Below are 17991 nucleotides of genomic sequence, written 5' to 3' on the forward strand. Positions count from 1 at the left end.
CGCCTTCTACTTAAAGAGCGCGTGGATCAATCACCACTAGAGGTGTCGTACTATGTTTAAAATAGCACGCACAGCACTAGGCAAGTCTAATCCCGAATTTAGACAACTCGCCCTCTCGCATAATTAGGTGGCAATGCTCCTAACATGGTGACACTGCAATGCTTCCTACTGTTCACCCAGTTACTAAAGGCACATTCTCCTAAAGATTGTGCTCCTCCTCCGACACTCTCCCCTCCTACAGTTGGGCTTTCCTTCCTCTTCAGAACTCCCCCCCGCACTTCCGGGAGATCAGTCCGGTTACGGTGGCAGAGTTTGAGACAGACAATACAATGATCTCCACCTACAGGTTTACGACTCGAGCTGGATCTCCAGAGTTTGACAGCGACTCGTGATCGCCCAATGCGTGAGCTAAAAAGGGTGGAAGATTCCTTCTCCGTTGTACACCCCGAGGCAACAAATGTAGTTTATTTTTGGAGCTGCACACAGCATTGTTAGTAATGGAACGACTGTAGTTAGTGTTGCGTGTTCCAGACTCCTGAGTCCATACCCGGTACACCCCTGCCGCCATGACAGCCCCCTGCCGCATCCAGTACCTCGATGACCTAGACCCATTTGTCTGCACCAATTTCCCGGAGCCGCGGCGGCCACTGGTGCACAGCCTGTTGTTGAACACCCCCTTAAGTGAGCAAATCCCAGGCCTGCACCGGCTTCTAGAAGCTCCACTAAAGGTAAGTTGGGCAGTGGAGGAATGGGTACTGGTACTCAAACTGTTGATTGGAGAGTGGTTGGTCTAAAGGTGGAAGTTTGAGCTTATTGAGAATCGCACTATTCGGCCTTAGATACGAGTTAGAGAGTAAGCATCCTAGTGACTGTTGTCGTTACTAAGCATCGTGCGGCCTCATTGTACTTCGCATTGTAGTCCTGGGGATTTTGTTGGGACGCTCTGGCATTATGAAGCATTGTCTGAAATCACGAGGGAGGATTCTGAAGAGAAGTGGGAGAGAGGGTAAAATGGTGTAAGGGTATCACTGATAATTGGGTTACTTACTTGGAGACTGAGCTCTCACTCAAAGGGGAGGGTGAAGTGTCTCATTAAGTGTCCCTATATTTGGTTTTATATAGTGTACCCTTTATCCGGCCACTTTACCTGGCTTTTGATGGCCTTGTAGACATGGTGTAGGGCAGTGCAGTGCAAGTCACTGTGTTGTCTAACACTGCATTAGGGAGGTGTACCATGGGGGTTGCAGTGGGTGAAACTACGCAACACCCATGGGTTTTTGCAGCATTCCCAGATTTAGAAGAATCTGTAAACCTGGGAATGTGTCAAAACGTTGTGCCTCCCAGGGCAGGTGCAACGAGGACAAATATCTTTATTTTTCCTCGTTGTTTCCTGCAGAAAATAGCACACATAGAAAGAGAAAAATGCCTCTAGGCTGTTTTTGTGCAGAAAGTTGTCCCTTGCTGCTCAAAAACAATCCTGCTGACAATCCAGACAATGGTGAAAGGGTGCCTGCGTTGGCGCTTGGCAACATCTTGTGCACCAGTGCAGGGGGAAATGACAGAAATGTACTTTATCTTGTAAATACAGTGCAATTCTGCCCTTTTGAATTGGCATAGGGCAGTGCAGCAAAAAGGCTTGCTCTACTGCCCCACGTCAGTTCCTTGTAAATATGCCCCCCCACCCCCCCTTAGAATCTGGTGGCACTCCCTGAAAAGGACTGAGTCATAACTAGTCCCTTTTTAAAGGTCAGTGGTTCTGGAAGCAGTGCCTCAGCATTCCGTGACGGTCTACTCCCCACCAGATTTCTTTTGCTCGGTAGCCAGGTATTGTGGAGGTGTGAAGGGCCTTGTGAGTGATGCAAGCTGTTTTGTATATTGTTCAGGTTAGATATCCTCATTTCTGGTCATGGTGCTATCTTGTGACTGGGGATTTAATCTTTTTTCCAAGGATGACTCCTTGGGATTTGGCACTGTTGTTGATGTAGGTTTGCATTTGAGGATGCTGATTGAGTCCATCCAGGATTTAACTGGCAGTGGTGTATGGAATTAGAGAGAAATTCTGTTTTAGATGGATTACATTTTTGAGCAATAGACACTCATTAAACCCTGACTAGCTAGTGTGTAGACAATTGGTTAAGGTGGAAATATCATTAAGAGAAACAACCAAGATAGTTGAGTAACGGTCCCCATATTGATGTGAAAGGATCCCTGAGTTCTTCCGTATGATTTCACGTTGAAGAGGATCGATGCTACAGTTGCAATGTGAGAAACCCCGTGTGTTAAGGCAACCAGTTCTGAGAAGCAGGAATCAATTTTTAGCCATTGGAAATTGTCCATTAAGTATAACTTTTAAAGAACAGCAAACACAGAACTTTGTCTTGAACAACACATAGTATATTTTGAGTTTGGCGGCAGTTAAATAAGTCAAGTACATAGATTCCACTCCTTAGAAGTAAATAATTCCACCACATACCTTGCAATATTCCTGTGAGCATCCCTTTGTGCTATAGATGTGCTCTTCGGCCTTGGTATAATAGTTGATGCCTTCGGTCCATTCTCCTGTAGAAGGAGCCTGTACCTGTCTCCAGTGTTGGATAGTGTCTCTTTTTGCTACTAATAACCCCACTGCACAATGAGTCCTACATATGGGGCTACCCTGTTGTAATTTGGCTCTTGCCCTAGGCAGGACTGCTGGTTTAAGGATGATAGTACTTATGTTTGTAGGCAACTATGCCAGTCCTACAACAACTCGCAACTGTCGTCCCAACCCTCCCAGTTTACAAGCAGCACCTCACCAAAAACCCAAACAGTGAAAGTGATTTGCAGCAGCCTTTACACATGGACTCGAGAGTGTGACATCTCAGGAAGTGTCATGGTTAAACGGAAATTACCCCTTTCTCACATAAACAACATGTCCCAATCAAACACAGGCAGTGAACAAGATGCAGTAAAGTTTCAATAAGTTTTATTTAGCAAAACTGCAATCTGCGGTAAGTTGCATGGGCTGCAGTGATTAGGATAATGAACAGTGCAAGACACAGAATGGTGAAGACAAGAGTCATTAATACAAAGACCCCCACCATCTTGCAATAACATGTAATGACATGAGATGTTAAATATGTCCTAATACACTAGCATAATGAGCCTAACCACTAACCTAAAAGAGAGCTAGGTATGTTAAACTTAACCTGCCAATGCCATGTCCATGAAAAGAGCCTCCCAACCCTCGTTACCTTGGAATGAGGTCTCTAGCTAAGACTCCGTAGGGACACGAAGACTGGGTCAGCGTCAAGGCGACGTGCAGCAGCGATGCATCTGGTCGGAATCCCCCTGACTATCAGTTTAAGTGAGAAGTATTTATACAGATCTGCTTGGACCCCTGACGTAGGTCTGTTCCCAAACAATAGATAACAAGACATGCTTGGGACGGTAATTTATATAAACAATTCCCTCGAAAGCGTGAAGAGGGAAAGTACCTAATGTGAACACCTACAGTTTATCTTTGTTGCTTGATATTGACGCCTTAGCGCAGTGGAACTGATAAGGCAAACTAAAACATGGGCCTAACTAAAAACAAGGCAGCCATCTTAAACGATTTAATTAAATAAATGTGCTAAAACAGAGCAAGCTAAGTAGGATAAGTGTCACTGGGTGACGGGGGCACGAGTCTGCAAGCCAAAGGCTAAGCTAACTCCTGTATCCCATTAAAACAAATATGGATTCACTACACCCTCGCCCGTCTCTTCCCCCCCCCCCATTCATCCATTAAGCCCAGGACGTCATCTTAGGTTCAAGTTGAATTTTCCTACCCACTATTTAGGATAGCGTGTCATGTTTTTGTGACCAGTATTTTTGTATAGTCAGGCAGGTCCATACTGTGTGATAAAAGGTTTCTAATTATTTTTTCCATCGTAGACAGTGAGAATTCATACCCCCTTTTATCCTCCTTAATCCGGTGCAACTATGGTAGATCTGGTGTAAGTATCTCATTTGAATAGCTATGGCAAGAACCCAAAGAGCCATCTTTGCCTCAGTCCAATCCTCATCATCCAGGGGACCAAAATCCTGTGCCCACCTATCGGACAATTGCACAAGGGTGTCAGGAACGTTGTTTATCAAGGTCTGATATAGCCTAGAGATACCTCTCCTCCCTAGTTCAGTCATTGTTATTTCAGACTCCAAGGTTTATTAGGGCCAAGCGCCGAGGTCCCCTGTATGGGCATCCAAAGCATGTAGCACCTGAAGGTTGCTATAGAATTGGTATTTATGCATATTGTAACTGTCTCTCAGTTGTGTGAATTATTGATGTGATTATATTCCCATATGTTGCCTAGTTTAGAGATACCTATTAGGTCCCAGTACGCAAAGTCCCGTAGACCAGCTGTGTGGCAAAGCAGAGTACTGTGCCATAATCGGATCTCTGCAGTCAGGACTTTTTCCTAACCAGTATAGCGGGGCACCTGATGCCAACAGTGCAGTGGCAGTGACTTGTGGGTTTCTAGTCCTATATGTAAGCTTTAGAGCAAATCCAGTATGCCAAGCTTTCCAAAACATTCAAGTTTGGCAATCACACATGCATCTTCCCTGTCCAGGAAGTCACTCACAAATATCAATTAGCTGGCCAAGTAATACAGCCTGACATCTTATAGTCCCAGCCCCACAGAATATGGTGAAAGTACGCATTTTCGTTAGGCAATACGGGCCTGTTTTCCCACCCACAGGAATGTTGTGATTGCAGTGACTGAAAAATGGCAGCTGTAATTTCTTATGGGTAATTCTGCATCATATAGAGCAGGCGGAGGAAAAAAGATTATCTAAAATAGAGCTACTCTGCTGGCAATATTGAGGGGCAAGGGGCACCAGGCTTCCATGTTGTGTTTGACCTGAGAAAGCAAGGGTTCTATGTTGAGCTTTCATGCCTTCTGACAGATCAGGGCAATACTCATGCCTATGTACTTGAAATGATCAGTTGCTACCTACAGTGTAGTTATTGCCTCTATCGGGATATGACCACCAGATACTGACACATAAACTGATTTGTTCGAGTTGACAGCAAGGCCATACGCCTTGCCGTAAACCTGTAGTATGTGCATTAGTGTGGGTAGGGAGACTACGGGGTCTTGTATGTATAGTAGAATATCATCTGTGTACGGTGAGATTCCGTCTTCCCATTATGTATTGCACTTGAAACCGGTAATCTGGGCATCGCACCAAACCCATCCTGCGAGTGGCTCTACCGCTAAAGCAAATAAAAAAGGCATCAATGTATATTTATCACTGCAGCCAGTCTATTTGCAAGGACCTTGGCCAGAATCTTTGCATCTGATCTGATTAAGGAACTAGGCCGATATTATGTGAATTGCACCATGGTGCATCCTGGTTTCAGAATTACAGAGAATATTGCACCACGAATATCATGCAGTTAGAAGCTTGTGCTGTATGGCTCTTCATAAAGTGTTAGTAGAGGGAAGATCAGGTGTGAAGCGTACCATTTAAAAGTTTCTAAGGGGAAAACATTCGGGTCTAGAGGATGGTGGGTAGAGTAGAGTATTAATAGCCTCTTCAATCTTGTTCACCCTTATGGGTTGGTCCAACATTTTCATGTCTCTGTCAAAGTGTCAGGGTAGTATTAGTTTGTTTATAATGGAACAGTGGACTTTGATTAATGCAGGACCTCTTGCCCTATATAAAGAACAATAGTAAGTAGCAACATTTTGCACTATATGGTCTGGAGCAATTAGCATCTGTCGCTCCAGTGTATTGATGCTGGACACTACAGGGAGTGCAGAATTATTAGGCAAATGAGTATTTTGACCACATCATCCTCTTTATGCATGTTGTCTTACTCCAAGCTGTATAGGCTCGAAAGCCTACTACCAATTAAGCATATTAGGTGATGTGCATCTCTGTAATGAGAAGGGGTGTGGTCTAATGACATCAACACCCTATATCAGGTGTGCATAATTATTAGGCAACTTCCTTTCCTTTGGCAAAATGGGTCAAAAGAAGGACTTGACAGGCTCAGAAAAGTCAAAAATAGTGAGATATCTTGCAGAGGGATGCAGCACTCTTAAAATTGCAAAGCTTCTGAAGCGTGATCATCGAACAATCAAGCGTTTCATTCAAAATAGTCAACAGGGTCGCAAGAAGCGTGTGGAAAAACCAAGGCGCAAAATAACTGCCCATGAACTGAGAAAAGTCAAGCGTGCAGCTGCCACGATGCCACTTGCCACCAGTTTGGCCATATTTCAGAGCTGCAACATCACTGGAGTGCCCAAAAGCACAAGGTGTGCAATACTCAGAGACATGGCCAAGGTAAGAAAGGCTGAAAGACGACCACCACTGAACAAGACACACAAGCTGAAACGTCAAGACTGGGCCAAGAAATATCTCAAGACTGATTTTTCTAAGGTTTATGGACTGATGAAATGAGAGTGAGTCTTGATGGGCCAGATGGATGGGCCCGTGGCTGGATTGGTAAAGGGCAGAGAGCTCCAGTCCGACTCAGACGCCAGCAAGGTGGAGGTGGAGTACTGGTTTGGGCTGGTATCATCAAAGATGAGCTTGTGGGGCCTTTTCGGGTTGAGGATGGAGTCAAGCTCAACTCCCAGTCCTACTGCCAGTTCCTGGAAGACACCTTCTTCAAGCAGTGGTACAGGAAGAAGTCTGCATCCTTCAAGAAAAACATGATTTTCATGCAGGACCATGCTCCATCACACGCGTCCAAGTACTCCACAGCGTGGCTGGCAAGAAAGGGTATAAAAGAAGGAAATCTAATGACATGGCCTCCTTGTTCACCTGATCTGAACCCCATTGAGAACCTGTGGTCCATCATCAAATGTGAGATGTACAAGGAGGGAAAACAGTACACCTCTCTGAACAGTGTCTGGGAGGCTGTGGTTGCTGCTGCACGCAATGTTGATGGTGAACAGATCAAAACACTGACAGAATCCATGGATGGCAGGCTTTTGAGTGTCCTTGCAAAGAAAGGTGGCTATATTGGTCACTGATTTGTTTTTGTTTTGTTTTTGAATGTCAGAAATGTATATTTGTGAATGTTGAGATGTTATATTGGTTTCACTGGTAATAATAAATAATTGAAATGGGTATATATTTGTTTTTTGTTAAGTTGCCTAATAATTATGCACACCTGCTATAGGGTGTTGATGTCATTAGACCACACCCCTTCTCATTACAGAGATGCACATCACCTAATATGCTTAATTGGTAGTAGGCTTTCGAGCCTATACAGCTTGGAGTAAGACAAAATGCATAAAGAGGATGATGTGGTCAAAATACTCATTTGCCTAATAATTCTGCACTCCCTGTATTCTGAAGCCCAGGTCTCTGTGGGTCAGCCAGTATAGTAGTTTCTCAGCTTTGTCTCCCAGCTCATATATTGTTTATTGCATTGCTGCCTATGCATGTGCTGCTGAGCTTAGAAATTTGCGCTTAAGTGTTAGTCTCATTACATCAAGTCTACATTGCGTTGATGGGCATGGGTGTTTTGTCTGCTCCTTCTCCAGTTTAAGGATGGTACTATCTACAGTGTCAATTTCCCCATTTCTCCTTTTCTTTGCCTCGGTCTCGTAGGATATGGCTATTGCAGCAAATATAAATGGGCCCCACCCCTGAGGTCTTGAGCAGTGCCAGCAGCCACAACGAGGACCAGGGGCCTCTTGGGGGCAGCAGAGCCCCAGGGGTGAGAGTATGAAGGTCCTCGTCACCAATGCCCAAAGCAGTGCCAGTCAGCCACAAAGAGGGTGATCAGACCTCCACGATATTGCCTCTCAGCCACCCTAGGGCACTACAGTTGTTCCCCCGCCGTCAGTCCCCCCCAGCAGAATTTCCAGGCATGCTCACCACTGTCATCGGTGAGGCAATGAGCTCCATTTGGGACATAGAAGGTCTTCGGGCCAATTCTGCCACCAGCGGCATCACAGGCTGGCGACACTCTCACTCAGGAGGGAATCTCCAGACAGATGTAGCTCTTTGGTTAGCTTTCAAGAGGGCCCCTGGGTAAATGAATAATATAACAGAAAGATTTTTGGTCCCTCTGGGGAAAGAATATGAATTAACTTCCACAGCAGTGGTTGTAACATAAAGAACTTTCTGTACCGATGAAGTTTGGGAATGATATATCACATTTATTGGAATCTTAAATTCCACAATTTAAAGTAATCATGGTGCTCCTGTATAACGGCGCAGTGTAAGTGAATTATGTGTTAGTATAAGTGCTACAGTGCTATTCACATGAAAATTTAGACCAAACTGTGGTTAAAAGCTTGAGGTCTCTGGGAGTTCTAGAAGGTGGTGACTGGCATCATGCTCTCCTGTTAAATATTACGTGAACCACTTCCATCAATGTCCATCCAGTTCTTGAGAGTATTGAGAATCATATATAGATCCAAAATGTGCCTGTGGTAAATTGATCTTGTTGTTCTGAGGGAAGCAAGATTGGTGATGCAAGGTGGCTGCCTTCACTTCTTCCCCCACAATCTTTCTTTTTCTTGTTAAGGTTCTCATTGATCCAAAGAGCTGAGGGTTTAGGTCTTTTAATTTTGCTTTTGAGTGGAGCTGGATCATCAAGATAATGCCCTAATAATTGAGGTCTATATTTTTGGTGTTGCAAAACCAAGATAGCTCCTTTTTGGTTGGCCCCTGGTTACTGAAAGTTAGAGGAGCAAGAGTGAGGGTTCAGATGATGGCATGACAGTTGACAGACATGGGTCTTCTACTACAAGCGTCTCTCCTTGATATAATTAAGTCTGGAGTGGAGACCTTGTTGTGGGTAGATTGCAGATGTGTTGGATTAGGTCATTTCCATAGGAGTACGAGTAAATCATCTGTGTTGCCATAAAGAAGATCAAAATTTTGAAAAAAGATGACATAATTGCTGCAATGAAGGTGATAAATAGCATTAAATCTAATAATGAAAATTGTACTGAGACTGGAATTTAAAGGTGAGACATTGAAAAGTAAAAAAAATTATTACACATAACTTTGCTTTGGAAGGGAGTCCTGTCGATGATCGCTATGCCTTCCCCAATTCTCCCATCACGGTCACATCTTGTGATGGAGTAATTCAGAGGGAGCAGAAGGTCCATAATATTGGTGTAAGTGTCTTCGAACTGGGTCCTGGTAATAGATCAAGATTGTTGTAGTAATCTTGTTGACTATTTCCGACTGATCTTCAGTTATGTTGCATGTAACATAGAGCAAAATTGATAGCTTTGATATTTGGGGTGTCCAAGGGTTTAGTTGGAATATTGTTCGTTTTACCGGCACATTTTTAGAAAGCAGGGCTAACGCATATTTATGTATAGTAACATGTCTTGAGAGAAATGAACTATGACGTGTTGCCAATGGAACTGTGGGTGTGCGCTATAATCTGCTACCAAGTTAAGAATGTAAATTATGTTATGAAAGCCTATCTAGATGAGGTATTGGGTTGATCCTCAATATTGTTGCCAAGTATGGTTCATCATCATCAATTAACTTTATTCGGTACAAAAAAGACCATAAAAGACATCTAATAAATAAATCCTACAAGTTTCTTTGTCATAGAATTACTAAAAACATTATTAATACATATTTCGAATTCCATAAGCAGCAAATATAAAATTTAACACAGCCTGAAATATATCCACATTTCCCATGTTATGTATGTATGAATAAGCAATCTGGCTAGTTCTAATACTTTTTGATAAAAATAACGGGCGTAAAAACCTTTTTCTCAGGACATCATAGAGAGTGCAAAAAAGCATAAAGTGCAATGTGCTATGTGGTGGCTTTCCATCACAGCAACATAGTGGAAGGTTCTTGAACCAGGTTCCTCGTACCGGAAATGCTACCAAGAAGTGTAATGTATTTAGGCGTAACTTTGTGTTTGGGAACCTTTGGCGCTCAAGACTAATGGTAGTCAGATATAGCTTTGGATGCATTTGCTGTGTCTGATTTCTCATCTGTGTTCTACTTGTGCCCGGAGTTGACTCCGGGTCACGTATTTCTGCCAGTATATATCTTTTACCTTTTTGATATCTCGTTTTGATAAAATATCAGGTTTGAGAAAAAAATCTCCTAATCCTAAAGATAATAGGGAGAGGTGGGCATATCTAAGCAAAGGACTATCCGAGGATCGTGACAAGAGGAGACAGTCCTGAATCACCTTTCTGCATAGAGAAGCTTCTGGCTTTGTCCAGATTTTTAACCATAATAATATAGGTTGAAGCTTAATATAACTGGATATATGTCTCAAGCCTACTTCTTTGTGGCAAAACATTGTTGGTGTGGATTGAGGGACTGCTAATAGTCCTCTTAAAAACTTGTTTTCTGCAGTCTGGAGGCTCGAACATTCTGCATATCCCCAGACCCCAGCTCCAAATGTCGCGATAGAAAGACATTTGGTAGAAAAAACAGTCGTTATTTCTTCAACAGGTTTGTGTTGCAGTCTTTTCGCAAACCTAAAAACTGCTTCTATATATAGCTTTTTGGAATTGTATGGAGCATATATTTACTAAAAATTTCCAGTTAAAATCTACATCAATGGGGACCCCAAAATACGTAAAATGTGGGATCTTGAGTATCTCATGCCCCTCTAAAACAATTTTTTTAGTTTTTGCTAGCTTGGGCCCGGTCTTCATCACATATGACTTAGATCTGTTTATTTTGAGTCCAAGGATCCCCATCAATGTATTAAAAGCATTCAATAAAATCTGGAGGCCATTTGCTGTCCTTGAAATGAGTACAGCGTCGTCCGCGTACAGTAAAACAGGAATTGGGGAATTATTGATAACTGGAGAGTCCTTCCCCCGATTCACAGAGAAATTTCTCAAGCCCATTTATATATAAAAGAAAAGGGGCCAACACACAGCCCTGTCTAACCCCCTTTAATGAGGAGAACTTCTCTGTTAAACCACCCTCCCAGGAGTAGTGGACCTGCGCTGCTGTGCAGGCGTGGAGTCTACTAAGTAGAATGATTATATCTTTGTCCGCACCCATGTTCAGCATGACCGTCCACAATTTTTCTCTGTTAACTGTATCAAAGGCACAAGACAGATCCATAAATGCTAAAAGTATACACCCCCTTTTGACTTTAGTATATTTTTGTACAACAAGAGTCAAGTTGAGTTTGTTCTACTGTGCCCAGAACTGGTCGAAAGCCAAATTGGACTTCTGAAAGAGAGTGAGATTCTGTCGCCCAGTTTTCCAACTTATTTAGAATCACTTGGCCTAGAATTTTAACCGAGCTGTCCAATAAAGAAATTGGTCGATAGCATGAAGGATCTGCCCTGTCCCCCTTCTTAAAAATCGGGACGATGATCGCCTCTCTCCTGGAGTCTACTAATGGGCCTGTCACAACAGATCTCAGAACGTTGGTAAGCAATGGCCCCCAGAAGTCTGGAAGCGCTTTATATAAGTCGGCAGGGATTTTGTCAGGGCCAGGAGCTTTCTCAGGTGGACAATCTTGTATAGCTTGCTTTACATCATCCACACTTATGGCATTGCCAAAAGCCACACAAAATTGATCAATTCCTCTTATTTTTTAACAATTTGTCTTATCTAGTTGAAGGTCAGACTCTAGTGAAAAATGTTTTGTAAAATAGTTCACCCAGGTTTGGGCTGGAATAACAGTGTCCATAGACGTCTCATGCTTATCGTTGAACAGTGGAGAATTAACCACACGCCAGAATGCTGATGTATCATTAGTTTTACTAGCTTCCATCAATTCCTCCCAAGCTGATTCACTTAATTTGAATTTCCTCTTAACAAGGGCTTCCTTGTAGTTCTTCCTAGCAACTGTAACTGCTTGTCGATCTAGGGGGGATGCGTTAGTTATTTTCTTTAAGTTATTTAAGGATGTGGTACATGCATGATTAAACCATCTCGGACCATATGCTTTATTAGTGCCAGAAGACTGTAATTTCTCAGCCATATATTTTGTCAAGGAAGAAATTGCACAAACAATTTCGTGGGGGGGCCTATCTTCATCCAAAGTTATCATGACATCAGGCCATCTTTTCACCATTAGATCTTTAAAAAAACTTTTACTATCTATTTTTCCCCATTTGGTTGTAAGGCCTTTTTGGGCTGAAAACATCAGATCAGGTTGTCGCTTCTTTCTTCTTGAGTCACTCTTCAGGTCCAAACTTATTTCAATAGATAAAGGGTTATGGCCACTAACACAGGTTGAAGTCATCCTAAACTGCCCAACAAGAGAAGCTAATTCTCTGGAATAGATGATGAAATCAATAGTAGTACAAGCGTCTCCTCTTATAAATGTTGGTACCCCTCTAACAGCTGGTATGGGGAACAGTAAAGAATTGGCTTTTATCAAGGAGTTAAGAGCATTCCCATATGGAGAGTGCTTAAAATGCTGGATGGGGCTATCATTTTCATCCATAAGTCCACAGCAATCCAAATATTCTGGCTCACACAGATGAGCATTAAAATCACCGACCCAGATTATTCTTAAGTCCTTTTTGCTGGTGTTTGCTGTCTTATATATTATCGTCTCCAGACTACCAACCACACTAGTGTCTGAATTATAAAAGGTGTTATTATAATAATTGATCAGTAATATGTCAAATGGCTCTGCTAATTTCAATAACAAGACCAAAGAAGGGGGCTATGCCCACAACACGTGCGTCTACCCCCTAGCCATTACTGATACAAAGGTGGCCAGGCCTCCCTTAGCCCTGCCTACGAAAGTCTTACTTGCCGGGACACTATGGGGGTCATTACGACCCTGGCGGTCAGAGACCGCCAGGGGTAATGTGGCGTCCGTACCGCCAACAGGCTGGCGGTACGGAGGCCCTTATTACGACCGCGGTGGTAGAGCCGCGGTCGCACCGCCGGGGCCGGCGGTTTCCCGACGTTTTAGCCCGGCGGTGATAATCCGCCAGGGCAGCGCTGCAAGCAGCGCTGCCCTTGGGATTATGACCCCCCTACCGCCAGCCTGTTTCTGGCGGTTTGCACCACCAGGAAGAGGCTGGCGGTAAGGGGTGTCCTGGGACCCCTGGGGGCCCCTGCACTGCCCATGCCACTGGCATGGAAAGTGCAGGGGCCCCCTAACAGGGCCCCGGCCAGCTTTTCACTGTCTGCATAGCAGACAGTGAAAAGCGCAACGGGTGCAACTGCACCCGTCGCACGGCCGCAACACCGCCGGCTCCTATGTTGCGGCCTCATTCCCGCTGGGCCGGCGGGCGCAAACTTAGTTTGCGCCTGCCGGCCCAGCGGGAATGTCATAATGGGGGCCGCGTGAGTGCGGCCGCATTGGCGGTCGCACGGCGGTTACATGACCCCCTATATGTGGTATATCCATTAATATGCGGGGGCTCTACAAGCCAAGTCTCTTGACAGGAGAGAAAAAAAGATTTTCCGTCACTAATTCTAACCAATCTGGGTTTCCAATTTTTGATTTTAAGCCTGCCACCTTCCAAGAAATGATCCCTGAAGATGTCAGACCGCATGTATTATGTGTATCAGAGGTTCCCTTGGACTGCAGAGCAGATTGATGCGGTGTATTTATTTCCAAGGGGGCTTGCAAAAGGGTCCCAGTTGCTGGTAGTCAATCTATCTGATCCAGCGAAGCCAAAGGCGCAAATCTGTTGGACAGTGTCAGGGCAACATCAAAAGAATTGGAGACACCAAGATTAGTAGAATTCTGTTTCCTCGAGTGGTTTGAGTCGAAGTGACGTGGCTTTGGTGTTGGGGGAATGAACATAGATAATCGTTGTACTCTTATAGACCCTGCAGGTAGCGTTATAGTTGAAAGAATATGATACAAATCATTGGCTATCCAGGGACTCCTGAAGTTTATAATAATACACTCCCCATGTGAGGCTTTAGGAGATGGGCCGATCCAGGAGACCCTTCTTACGGTTAAGATGTCCTGTTGGAAATCTGCCCTCCCTCCCAAATTCTTTCCTACCCAGTGCATCACTTTATTTAACAAAGATGCATGAGATTCATGATGGGTGTTTCCTAATATGGGAACGTTTTCCAGGATTAAGATATAAGGAGCACATGCCAACGGGCTCCTTAGACAAGCTGTTTGGATTCTCGGAATTGACTGGCCCACAGGACCCTCCCATTTATTTATGCCTTGCTGAAGCTGTACATTTGTGGAATTTTGCATTGCCTCTAGATTCGGGGGGTTTGGGACTAGGTTCTGGACAGCGGTCGGCCTACGATTTTCATATTGGTAAGTTGCCGAGACAGGTGAGCATGTAGAGGCAATATGAGTATTCTGGGATGCAGCCCTCGGAAGTGTGGGATTCATTGTCGTTGATATTGATATAGAATCAACCTTTTCCTCAAAAGCGGCCACTTTCCCTAGAACCAGGGAACATAACTTTTTTATGTCCCTGAGTTGGTCCTCAATCTCAGAAAGACAATTATTGGAATAGTCCAAGATCTTTCTATCCTTTATCTGTTTTCCTATAGTTTTTAAAAATAAATTAGGTAAACGCTTCCCCTTTTTCTTCTCTGTTTCTACTGGATCCTTTACAGCCTCATGGCCATTTAAAAAAGGCCGAGGTGAATTTGAGGAGGGAGCAGCAGCGTGGGGGGGGGGATTATTTGCCTGCATTTCTTTGAGGGTGGACTCTCTGGGGTCGTAGGAGTGATTACATTAATTTGATAGTCCTTGTCCGTTATTGCACAAGGATTTTTTGTTCTTGTCTTGCCTGATGGAAATTGTGCAGGGAGAGTCCTCCCCCCCCCCCCCCCAACTCTTCCCTATTTTCTCAAGGGATGACTCTAGGGTAGCTTCCACTCTCCCTGGTGGGATAATCATGAGTTGAGCTCAGTCTTGTGCTCAAGGGGTTTCAGCTTGGTGGAGTTCAACCAATGGTGATATCCATTTTGTGCCTTCATCCTTGAGTCTGGGTCTAGGTTGTGATTGACAAGAGGCAAGACTTGAAGACCGTCAGCAAACGATAACCCACTGCAAAAGGGGACTGTTGATGGTCACATTTTCGAGCTGATTTTCTGGTCTTCCATTTGGTCTTGATACATGGATTTGTATTGAATTGTAGAAGTGCCAGTGATGGTGTTGATGAACAAAGCCGGTGATGATGAGAGGAGTAGAGGTGGTGATAAGCTGAGTCTTATTAGGGTGAGCAACTGAGAGGTGTGGGGATTATTACGGATCAGTGTTTGGGAGTGTGGAGAAAATGGGACTGGTGGTAATGTTAGAAAGAAATCAATGGTATGATTTTTGTTTCGGAGATTGGAGTAAGGTGCGACTGAGAGAAAGAGGTAGTTGGCATATGGACAGTACAAGATCTGGTTTACTGGATGTTTGGTATGCTTGGGGGCAGACAATGTACATGGTGTTGTAAATTCTCTGTGTGGCTTAGATATCGAGGTAGATGTAAGGGCAGTGGAGGGCAAATAGCCTCCATATTGCAAGAGAGTAAGTGGTGAGTGTCTCCAAAAAAGAGAGGCAGAGATTGAGATTTATCAAAGATGACCCAATGTCGGATAGTTGTATTTTAGTGTGACCTGATTTCAGTCTGAGGAGGGCTGAAGGGAGGTAAATCACCATTGTAGTTCGTCAGTAAATGGGTTGGTGAGTCGACAAAGGCTTCTCATTGGGAATAGGATTTGCAGTTGTTGAATAGAGTATAGCAAAGAAGACAAAAGAATAACACTGAAGGGGTTGGAAAAAAGGGTTGGTTCCAGACTGAGAACAGAAGAGTAACTCTGAACAGTGAAAGTGTTGGGAGGATACTTCTAAATTCATACATCAGCACAAGCACTTTATAAGGAGCTGTGAGGTGGACCAGTGGAGGGAGTGTTTTGCAAACCTGACCAGCTCTGAAGGTTGGGTGAGAAGAGCTGAGGTATAGGTCCATGACCAAAAGCAGAAATGTGGTCCTGAGCAAGGATAGTGTTGTGGATAAGGCACTTTAAGTTAGTTGGTGGATTGACCCTCAAATCTGGATCGGTAAGGTCTGTACCCCATGGAGAGTCAGAGACCCTTGGGAGCATTGGAGGCAGTTGGAGGTCTCCAGAGCAGTTTTTAAAGAATCTACTTGCCTACTTGCTCTGGTGGGTTATATTTTATCTGGTCAAGCTATTTTTAGAACCGTCTCCCCCTTCTGGCAGTTGCTTTATGTTCAGTCAGAAACTGAAGGAGCCTTTAAATCTTCTTCTTGTCACATTTGCTCTGTGTTCAGAGACAGAGGTCAAAAGTCAATTTGTCTTCTTGCAATTGCTTTTCCTTCTGCAGCAGGGTTCCAGAATATTGTAAGGTGAACTGTATGACTTGTGTGAAATGAAAGCCTGTAAGTTATCAGGGTTTTTCTTACACAGAACATTTCTATCACAAAGTCACCTTTACAAACATTTCAAAATATACTTCTGTAGCTGTGAAAGACCATTTTCCTACTTCTGTGTGATGAAAAAATATCTTATTAGGATGAAAAAAATCAGAACACTTTACTGAAGATGTGCAAATTATAAATATGTTTTCTGAAACAACATTTTCACAGATTATTGTTAATACAGTTTATAGTTTTATAAGTAAAACTGCAAGTTAGTGGGAAGGTTTTTGGACATTTCTTGGAAGTCTGTAAATTACAGTGTGCACCACATCATACTTTAGTGATATATTTATTAAAAGTGAGTGATTAAACATAAACTGAGAAACACTCCTGCCCTGATGGCAAAGCTTTTAGTAAACTAAGAGGCAAGTCATGGATCATGTATACTCTGTATGTAGACTAGATTTATTATACATGGAGCAAGCGATTAGTCTAATCAAACAAACAGGATTTTTACAGCAGTAATGCTGAACTCACATATTTGAAGGTGTACTCCTATGTGAGAGTGAAGAAAAAGGAGACATGGTAAAATAAAATGTTTGCATAGGATCACACAATTTGAGACCCGTTTCTGGGTCAAGTACATTACAGTTAGGTCAAGTAGATTATTCAAGTTAGTCGACCTGCAGCTCTAGAAACGTTTTAATTATTTTTTGAGGCCTGCATAGACGCGATGTTGATGTATGCCTTAGACCAGGTTGTAATAGGAACCTAGGTACACTAATGTTAGATGCAGTCCATAAAAATACAGGATGAGAAGAAATTTTCAGTTAGAATGGAATAGTTGTCTGTAAAATCACCAATGATTAGAATCATTAGAGAGGATGATAGAGGCAGACCCTTAGGTTGTATTTTTGAAAGGAAGTTAGGCGTGTTGAAACAGAATGCACACGATTATAAACCAGGAACTCCGTAATCAATATTACAGAGACAGGAGAAAGGGAAGCATCTGGGCACATTTGCTACCAACTGGGTATTCTTCTAATTTACAGGCTATAATGAGGATTGGCACAACCAGGTGGGGATTTTTGATGGATTACATCTCTCTGGCCTCAGGCACTCAATAGGCCTTATTTTGAGAATCCCAGTCCATAGATTTACAGTTCTGTTTTGGTTATGTTGATGAGGTGTTCTCTATGGGTGGTTTGCCTTGTTTTAATGACTCATGTTGCAAAGTTGTTCTCTTTGGGCAGTAGACCTTGTATTGTTGAATTGTCGGCTTGGCCTGGAGTCCCAAAATGGACTCAGCCTGAGACTGGGGGCCCTCCGTTCCAATCCGAGGTGGCCACTGAGTCCTCTGCCTGCCAAATCCGCCCTCTCATGTTTCATCAGGTTCACTCACTCGGTAGCAGTCTACAAGGCCAGCACCGACCCACAGACACACATGGATGGATGGATGAATGACAAAAGGTTTGCCACTGATATTTTAAATTTCTGGATCCCCCACTTCTGGGCACAGACAAAGTTCCAGTCTTGCCATGTGCAGCCAGATGGGAGACATTTGTAGTTACTCACTGGGATTAGTTGGTGACCAGGCCTCCAAAAATGTACTTAACCACTCGCTATGGCGGGTCATTTTTGATCAGGTCAAGCTATTTTTAGGTCCTCTTCGCCCTTTCTGGCGAGTTGACAAAGAACAGATGTTCTGTTCAGTCCG

The 17991-nt window shown here is 43.5% G+C and overlaps 1 protein-coding gene across 1 annotated transcript in view; it reads left to right on the forward strand.

The window, feature by feature from the left end:
- Positions 1-261: 261 nt before the first annotated feature.
- LOC138268219 (FH1/FH2 domain-containing protein 1-like) overlaps positions 262-17991 on the forward strand; it is a 1001023-nt gene continuing 983293 nt past the window's right edge. Inside the window, exon 1 of the mRNA XM_069217669.1 lies at positions 262-728. Within this exon, the coding sequence (XP_069073770.1) occupies positions 567-728 (162 nt within the window). The 5' untranslated portion in view covers positions 262-566. The remainder of the gene's footprint in view (positions 729-17991) is intronic.

Source organism: Pleurodeles waltl, chromosome 12 (assembly GCF_031143425.1).
Source record: "Pleurodeles waltl isolate 20211129_DDA chromosome 12, aPleWal1.hap1.20221129, whole genome shotgun sequence".
NCBI lineage: Eukaryota > Metazoa > Chordata > Amphibia > Caudata > Salamandridae > Pleurodeles > Pleurodeles waltl.